The following is a 9,875-nucleotide window of genomic DNA, read 5'->3' as shown; positions in this document are numbered from 1 at the left end:
GACACCACACCTGAAACACCTGATACCACACCTAAAACACCTGATACCACACCTGAAACACCACACACCACACCTGAAACACCTGATACCCTACCTGACACCACACCTGAAACACCAGACACCACACCTGACACCACACCTGAAACACCAAACACCACACCTGAAACATCACACACCACACCTGAAACACCTGACACCACACCTGAAACACCTGACACCACACCTGAAACACCTGGCACCCTACCTGAAACACCTGACACCACACCTGAAACACCTGACACCACACCTGAAACACCAGCCACCACACCTGAAACACCTGATACCACACCTGAAACACCTGATACCACACCTGAAACACCACACACCACACCTGAAACACCAGACACCACACCTGAAACACCAGACACCACACCTGAAACACCTGACACCACACCTGAAACACCTGACACCGCACCTGTAACACCTGACACCCCACTTGAAATACCTGACACCACACCTGAAACACCACACACCACACCTGAAATACCTGACACCACACCTGAAACACCACACACCACACCTGAAATACCTGACACCACACCTGAAACACCACACACCACACCTGAAACACCAGCCACCACACCTGAAACACCACACACCACACCTGAAATACCTGACACCACACCTGAAACACCAGCCACCACACCTGAAACACCAGACACCCCACCTGAAACACCTTACACCACACCTGAAATACCTGACACCACAACTGAAACACCAGCCACCACACCTGAAACACCTGACACCACACCTGAAACACCTGATACCATACCTGAAACACCTGACACCACACCTGAAACACCTGACACCACACCTGAAACACCTGACACCACACCTGTAACACCTGACACCACACCTGAAACACCTGACACCACACCTGAAACACCAGACACCACACCTGACACCACACCGGAAACACCTGATACCACACCTGAAACACCTGACACCACACCTGAAACACCTGATACCACACCTGTAACACCTGACACCACACCTGAAACACCTGACACCACACCTGAAACACCAGACACCACACCTGAAACACCTGACACCACACCTGAAACACCAGACACCACACCTGAAACACCTGATACCACACCTGTAACACCTGACACCCTACCTGAAACACCTGACACCACACCTGAAATACCTGACACCACACCTGAAACACCTGACACCACATCTGAAACACCTGACACCGCACCTGAAACACCACACACCGCACCTGAAACACCAGACACCACACCTGAAATACCTGACACCACACCTGAAACACCACACACTACACCTGAAACACCTGACACCACACCTGAAACACCTGACACCACAGCTGAAACACCTGACACCACACCTGTAACACCACACACCACACCTGAAACACCAGCCACCACACCTGAAACACCTGACACCACACCTGAAACACCACACACCAAACCTGAAACACCTGATACCACACCTGAAACACCTAACACCACACCTGAAACACCTGACACCACACCTGACACCACACCTGAAACACCTGACACCACAGCTGAAACACCTGACACCACACCTGAAACACCTTACACCCCACCTGAAACACCAGCCACCACACCTGAAACACCTGACACCACACCCGAAACACCACACACCACACCTAAAACATCAGCCACCACACCTGAAACACCAAACACCACACCTGAAACACCTTACACCCCACCTGAAACACCAGACACCACACCTGAAACACCTTACACCCCACCTGAAACACCAGCCACCACACCTGAAACACCTGACACCACACCCGAAACACCACACACCACACCTGAAACATCAGCCACCACACCTGAAACACCAAACACCACACCTGAAACACCTCACACCCCACCTGAAACACCAGCCACCACGCCTGAAACTCCACACACCACACCTGAAACACCTGACACCACACCTGTAAAACCACACACCACACCTGAAACACCAGCCACCACACCTGAAGCACCAGCCACCACACCTGAAACACCTGACACCACACCTGAAACACCACACACCAAACCTGAAACACCTGATACCACACCTGAAACACCTGACACCACACCTGAAACACCTGACACCACACCTGAAACACCAGACACCACACCTGACACCACACCTGAAACACCAGACACCACACCTAAAACACCAGACACCACACCTGAAACACCTTACACCCCACCTGAAACACCAGCCACCACACCTGAAACACCTGACACCACACCCGAAACACCTGACACCACACCTGAAACACCACACACCACGCCTGAAACATCAGCCACCACACTTGAAACACCAAACACCACACCTGAAACACCTTACACCCCACCTGAAACACCAGCCACCACACCTGAAACACCTGACACCACACCTGAAACACCACACACCACACCTGAAACACCTGATACCACACCTGATACCACACCTGAAACACCTGACACCACACCTGAAACACCACACACCACACCTGAAACACCTGATACCACACCTGATACCACACCTGAAACACCAGACACCACACTTGTAACCAAAATCTCTGCTTCAGCTGCCACCACCACTAAAACCGAAACTGCTATTACTTTGGAGACCAGAAACTTCATCAAATCTTCCAACACATCAGAATCTGCCTCTGCTGTGCCAGCTGGAGCCATATCTGAAGCCATACACATTACGCAGACTGGTGTCACATCGAAAGGTGTAGACGACCAAGGTAGGAGCACATATGAATTTAAAACCACATCAGATGCCATCACACATGAAACCATAAATTCGGGGTCAACAGACACCACACTTGGAACCAGAAACTTTGTTCCAACTGGTATCATCACTGGCATGAAGAACATTCTTCCGACATCCACCATGTCTGGAAATGTTGCATCATCTGGCATTTCTCCTGAAATCGGAAAGTATGTAACGAGTGTCACATTATTTGATAAAACAGAAATTGTGGCAATTAAAGCTACATCTAAACCTGGAGACAATTTGCCAACTACTCCCACCGTAGAAGCTAGTAACCTTCTTCCAACTGGAGATACAACCGAAATCAGAATGACTGTGCCAACTGGCCTCACATCTGACAAAACCTTGTTAGCTACCACCACATCTCCAACCAAAAACATTACACCAACTGTCCCCACTTCTAAAACCATAAGTCCTGACCTAACCGTTATCACATCGGACACAAAAACTAGTTTGCTTACTGCCAGTGATTTGGAGACCAGAAGCACCATCAGATCCTCCATCACTTCTGAATCTGCAATCGCTGAGCCAACTGGCACCGTATCTGGAAACCATGTGTCAACTGGGACCTCATCTGAGATCAGAAAAGATGTTACAAGTGCCACCACACCTGCCATTGTAGAAATAATTCCAACAAATGCTACATCCAAAGCTGGAGACACTGGGCCATCTGCTTTCACCTCAGATGTTAGGACAATCATACCAACTGGTGTCACATCTGAAGCTGGACTTTTTGGGTCAACTGCCACAAACATTGCACCGGCTGCCTATACATCTAAAATTAGTTGGACAGTCATTTCTGAGAATAGAATAATCCCATCCAATGGAACCTCTACTACATTGGGTGTGCCAACTAAACTGCCAGCCAGTGTAGAAACTAACAAGACAACCCAATCCACATCTAAACCTGGAGACATTGGGTCAACTGATCCCACCTCAGATATTGGGACAATCACCCTAACTGGTGTCACATCTGAAACTAGACGCATTGTGCCAACTAAAACATCCCAAGCTGGAAGCATTGCACCAACTGCCAAAACATTTAAAAGTCGTTGGACATCCATATCCGAGAAAAGAACAGTCCCATCCAATGGAACCTCTACTGCACCTGGTGCTGCAACCAAACTGCCAGCCGGAGTAGAAACTATCAAGACCACTCAATCCAAATCTTATACTGGAGACATTGGGCCAACTGTTCCCACCTCAGATGTTAGGAAGATTGTCCCAACTGTTGTCACATTCAAAGCTAGACGTTTTGTGCCAAGTACCACGTCTCAAGCTAGACGTTTTATGCCAAGTACCACGTCTCAAGCTAGAAGCATTGCACCAACTGCCAACGCATCTAAAACTAGCTGGACAACCATTTCTGAGAACAGAGCAGTCCCATCGAATGGAACCTCTATTACACCCGATGCTACACCCAAACTGCCATCCAGAGTAGAAACTATCAAGACCACTCAATCCACATCAAAACCTGGAGACGGAGACATTGAATCAACTAAACCCACCTCAGATGTTAGGACAATCATGCCAACTGTTGTCACATCCAAAGCTGGACATTTTGTGCCAAGTACCACGTCTCAAGCTAGAAGCATTGCACCAAATGCCAACACATCTAAAACTAGTTGGACAACCATTTCTGAGAACAGTGCAGTCCCATCCAATGGAACCTCTACGACTCCTGGTACTTCAACTAAACTTCAAGCAAATCTAAAAGCTAACAAGACTCCTCAATCCTCATCAAATACTGGAGATATTGGGCCAACTGTTCCCACCTCGGATGTTAGGACGACTGTCCCAACTGTTGTCACATCCAAAGCTGGAGGTTTTGTGCCAAGTACCACGTCTCAAGCTAGAAGCATTGCACCAAATGCCAACACATCTAAAACTAGTTGGACAACCATTTCTGAGAACAATGCAGATCCATCCAATGGAACCTCTACTACACCCAGTGCTACAACCAAACTGTCGCCCAATGTAGAAACTAACAAGACCGCTCAATCCACAATTAATTCTACTACAAAACCTCAGACTACAGACTACAGATTATTTCATGAGGAATCAGAACCTATGCCAACAATTGGTAAAGGATCCAAAACACAAACCAATCCCATGTCTCCATCTGCCAATGTGACCACTGGAGCACCTCAACAGACTGCTAAGATGACAACTAGTAGAGATGCCACCATCCCCAGCCCAACCACTAATGGTACCACTGGGAATATATTACGGGAGCTGGTATCTTCCATGACTTTGGTAGCTCAGAACGTATCTGGAGCACAAGCCAAGACTACAACACAGTCCATGAAGCCTGTCCATGGGACTGGTGGAACACTTCAACTGACGGACAGAAATCCAACTAATCAAGGCACCGGCTCACATAAGGCTCCCACTGGGCCTGCTCCACCATATGGCATGGACAGCACTGACAAAATTGTCTATGGTGTCCCCGTTCCATCATCAGAACCAGTGGCACCCGGTGAGTATGAGCCTGGATCTACTGCTTTATGTACTGTATGGGGCCATCATGTTATGCCTCGGTTTTGTGTCTGTGCAGACGTTCCTTGCAGGGGCTGACTGACAGCTCATGGGGCCCCCGGACAATAGGGGATCATGGGGCCCCTGTGTCCTTGCCCAAACTCAAAAAAGCCTATGAAAAAGGTACCAGGGGCATCTCATGGGGCCCCCTACTGACCCCGGGCCCTCGGGCAGTGCCTGAGTTTCCAAATGGTCAGTCCGCCCCTGGTTCCTTGTCTGCCTGCAGATACCGACATTTCCTTGTATGACACCCAAGGTGGCCCCAAGCTTCAGATATTTGTAAGTTCTTCCGACAATGTAACGCTTCCAGGTATTTCTGACCTGTCACAGAGATCACAGAGCTCCCCTTGAAAGTGCATTCAACTGCTTTTCTCTCCAGAAGGGCGGCACCTTCTTTATTCAGACCTCATCCAGGGTCACCATCTACTTCCTAGACTGAGATGTCGGCTCAGAGGTGACACAATCATGTCAATCCTGGTGCCTGTGCAGTTTTTGGATGTGTTTACAAATGTCTGACACAGATCAGCCCCTGCTGCACTTTCTCACCATGTGACTGGGTACAATGTTGCAATATTGCAGTCTGATCACTGGGGGAGGGGAGACTGAGGAAATGCTTCCGCCTCCTTCTACAAAGTTACAATGTACAGTCTGATCACTGGGGAAGGGAGACTGAGGAAATGCCTCCTCCTCCTTCTACACAGTTACAATGTACAGTCTGATCACTGGGGGAGGAGACTGAGGAAATGCATCCTTCTACAAAGTTACAATGTACAGTCTGATCACTGGGGGAGGGGAGACTGAGGAAATGCCTCCTCCTCCTTCTACAAAGATACAATGTACAGTCTGATCACTGGGGGAGGGGAGACTGAGGAAATGCCTCCTCCTCCTTCTACAAAGTTACAATGTACGGTCTTATCACTGGGGGAGGGGAGACTGAGGAAATGCTTCTTCCTCCTTCTACAAAGTTACAATGTACAGTCTGATCACTGGGGGGGGGGGAAGGGAGACTGAGGAAATGCCTCCTCCTCCTTCTACAAAGTTACAATGTACAGTCTGATCAATGGGGGAGGGGAGACTGAGGAAATGCTTGTCTCTGTCACTGAGCATGTGCACACACACAGAGCCGACTGACACAATATATGAGACTTTGGGAAGATCTTTGGTTCATTTTAACTGAAAATGTGCGTCTTGTAGGGACTATCGGGCTGAAGGTGACCATGTCCAACGCCACAGAGGGGAGTGTCCGGGACTCAATGGACGCCTTCATAAAACAGGTACCTAATCCTCTGATTGATACATTGTAACTCATGATGTTCCATAGGTGGTGTGCCACTGACCCCTAGTGGCTACCTTTTATATTGCAGATTATTCAGAATCCCCTATGAAACCATTTCACAGCTCCCACCTGTCCATCATGTGGAGGGACTTGTTCTTGAAACCAAATCCCTCCGTCCCTCGTGCAGCCTCAGTTGTCCCTGCTTGTGGTGTGATGTGTACCTCTCTATACAAAATGTTTTCTCCTCCTACCAGAAGTATTGTGTTACGCTAAACGGATCCAGCCTTCATAATCTGGGATTTTTCTCAGCAGGAATGCAGGTTCTTGCACCTCTAGCACTGAATGTATGCAAAGGCAAGGGGTGCTGGGGTGCACTGGAGGGTCTACTGGGGAGGTATTTTGTTTCAGGGGATCTATTGTTGATGGAGGGGGATCTATTGTTGCTGGAGGGGGATCTATTATTGATGGAGGGGATCTATTGTTGATGGAAGGGGATCTATTGTTGATGGGGGGATATATTGTTGCTGGCTGCAGGGGATTTATTTCTGCTTTTCCTGTTACAATGGAAATTGTTAGCACCACAAAAATGATACGTGGTTCCGTATTATCTATAAGGGGTGGTACTGGGAGGTGGGTAGGGGGTGGAACCAAGAGATGGTGCTCAGAGGAGGGTAGGGGATGGAACCAAGCGATGGTGCTCAGAGGTGGGTAGGGGGTGGAACCAAGGGATGGTGCTCAGAGGAGGGTAGGGGGTGGAACCAAGGGATGGTGCTCAGAGGAGGGTAGGGGGTGGAACCAAGCGATGGTGCTCAGAGGTGGGTAGGGGGTGGAACCAAGGGATGGTGCTCAGAGGAGGGTAGGGGGTGGAATCAAGGGATGGTGCTCAGAGGAGGGTAGGGGGTGGAATCAAGGGATGATGCTCAGAGGTGGGTAGGGGGTGGAACAAAGGGATGGTGCTCAGAGGGGGGTAGGGGATGGAACCAAGGGATGGTGCTCAGAGGTTGGTAGGGGGTGGAATCAAGGGATGGTGCTCAGAGGAGGGTAGGGGGTGGAACCAAGGGATGGTTCTAATTGGTGGGTAGGGTGTGGAACCAAGGGATGGTGCTCAGAGGAGTGTAGGGGGTGGAACCAAGGGATGGTGCTCAGAGGTGGGTAGGGGGTGGAACCAAGCGATGGTGCTCAGAGGTGGGTAGGGGGTGGAACCAAGGGATGGTTCTAATTGGTGGGTAGGGTGTGGAACCAAGGGATGGTGCTCAGAGGAGTGTAGGGGGTGGAACCAAGGGATGGTGCTCAGAGGTGGGTAGAGGGTGGAACCAAGGGACGATATTGAGAGGTGGGTAGGGGACAGGGGCGGACCAATAGCTCATGGGGCCCCCGGGCAATAGGGGATCCTGGGGCCCCTGTATCCTTGCCCAAACTCAAAAAAGCCTATGAAAAAGGTACCAGGGGCATCTCATGGGGCCCCCTACTGACCCCGGGCCCTCGGGCAGTGCCAAAGTTTCCAAATGGTCAGTCCGTCCCTGGTAGGGGATGGAACCAAGGGACAGTACTCAGAGTTGCATAGGTGGTGGAACCAAGAGACGGTACTCAGGAGGTGGGTAGTGGGTGGAACCAAGGGACAGTACTCAGAGGTGGGTAGAGGGTGGAACCAAGGGATGGTGCTCAGAGGTGGGTAGGGGATGGAACCCAGGGACGGTACTCAGGAGGAGGGTAGCGGGTGGAACCAAGGGATGGTGCTCAGAGGAGTATAGGGGGTGGAACCAAGGGATGGTGCTCAGAGGTGGGTAGGGGGTGGAACCAAGGGACGGTACTCAGGAGGTGGGTAGGTGGAGGAGACCAGGGCTGACATGGAGGAGGGGAGTACTTGCACCAATTCTGGCTATAGTACTGCATTTGTTATTTTGAAAAGACAAAATAAAATAAAAATAGAGGTAAAAAAAGCACCACTCTTTTTCTGCATAATAAATCTTTGTGGTCCGTGTAACCGAGGACGTGTCCTTTGTCTACATACGGTGTGCTAAAAGGTGCTCCTCGTTATCATTTCAGAATGTTGGGAGGTATGAAATGCTCTCCTACAGTGAAGCTGAATCTGATGGATATGATTCACTTGGATCTCCTGCCTTTGGTCTGAACATTCCTCCAGCACTTTGTTTTAGGGATCATGTTAATATATTTGCATCCCAGCAGTAAGTTGGGGGCAGGGGCGGACTGACAACTCATGGGGCCCCCGGGCAATAGGGGATCATGGGGCCCCTGTGTCCTTGCCCAAACTCAAAAAAGCCTATGAAAAAGGTACCAGGGGCATCTCATGGGGCCCCCTACTGACCCCGGGCCCTCGGGCAGTGCCCGAGTTTCCCAATGGTCAGTCCGCCCCTGGTTGGGGGAGTTCACAGGAAGCCACAAAGCCAGATGTCTGAAATGAGGAGGTTCTGGAAAGGGGTGTCAGCCACAGTTCCCAATGCTGTTCAATGGTGAGGAGGTGACATATCGCGGAGTATAAAATATATACTGAGATACAGAACCTGCCGAGGTTATAACCCTCCATTACTCAGCAAAAATGCCTTTAGTTCTACTTTAAGATTTTGCTTGATGACGTCGGGGGGATGATTGATGGATGTCTCCCGTCTTTGTTGTCTTTTAGACCTGCATGATGTTTGCGGTACGATTTAACCTGAGGAATGTCACTCTGACCTGGGGACCGAGTCGGACCGCCACCAACTGCCAGACTGTTCTGCTGAATTAGGACCCCCGGGGACAGTGGAAGAGATGTGTCACCATTTCTCCATCCAGGAGAGGATGTGATGAAGGTCCAGCCCCATCCAATGTTCGGACCAGCAGAACAATCTATGCACGTGTGTCGCCACGCCAATCTCTCGGAGAGCTTTTGGGTTTAATACGCTTCGAATGTTTATAAAACGATTATAATCTGCTGTCATGTTTATGGAACACATTTATTTTCTCTGTATTTTTACCTGAAATATGATTAAAAATTATGGAGATTAGAGCTGTTTTTTTTAATTTTGAACAGGACTCTTTTCCAGTGGGAACGCCGGGGAACGCAGTTCTGGTACTTCCAGCACTGAATGTTTGTAATGGTAAGGGGTGCTGAGGAGTGCTGGGAGGGGGTCTATGGATGCTGGCTGATGGAAGATCTATTGTTGCTGGAAGGGATCTACAGTGGAGGGAGGGGTCTATTGTTGCTGGAAGGGATCTACAGTTGAATGAGGGGTCTATTGTTGCTGGAAGGGATCTACAGTGGAGGGAGGGGTCT

General features: G+C 49.7%; 1 protein-coding gene across 1 annotated transcript; it reads left to right on the top strand.

Annotated features, from left to right (window-relative positions):
• Window positions 1-1,118: 1,118 nt before the first annotated feature.
• LOC149427696 (uncharacterized) lies at window positions 1,119-9,606 on the top strand. Its single transcript, XM_089667766.1, has 3 exons — window positions 1,119-5,269; window positions 6,523-6,602; window positions 9,246-9,606. The coding sequence occupies exons 1-3, from the start codon at window positions 2,884-2,886 to the stop codon at window positions 9,345-9,347; spliced, it is 2,568 nt and encodes an 855-aa protein (XP_089523892.1). The 5' UTR covers window positions 1,119-2,883; the 3' UTR covers window positions 9,348-9,606.
• The last annotated feature ends 269 nt before the right edge of the window (window positions 9,607-9,875 follow it).

The sequence above is a fragment of the Staurois parvus genome, unplaced genomic scaffold (assembly GCF_062004578.1).
Source record: "Staurois parvus isolate SC_StPar_1 unplaced genomic scaffold, SC_StPar_1.0 ptg003569l, whole genome shotgun sequence".
NCBI lineage: Eukaryota > Metazoa > Chordata > Amphibia > Anura > Ranidae > Staurois > Staurois parvus.
This window is presented reverse-complemented; position numbering and strand designations above follow the sequence as displayed.

Excerpts from the sequence above, each read along its gene's own strand:
- LOC149427696 (XM_089667766.1), top strand. The coding sequence starts at position 2,884 with ATGAAGAACATTCTTCCGACATCCACCATGTCTGGAAATGTTGCATCA. Across the intron at positions 5,270-6,522 it reads ATCAGAACCAGTGGCACCCG|GGACTATCGGGCTGAAGGTG; the intron begins GTGAGTATGAGC and ends TGCGTCTTGTAG. Across the intron at positions 6,603-9,245 it reads TGGACGCCTTCATAAAACAG|ACCTGCATGATGTTTGCGGT; the intron begins GTACCTAATCCT and ends GTTGTCTTTTAG.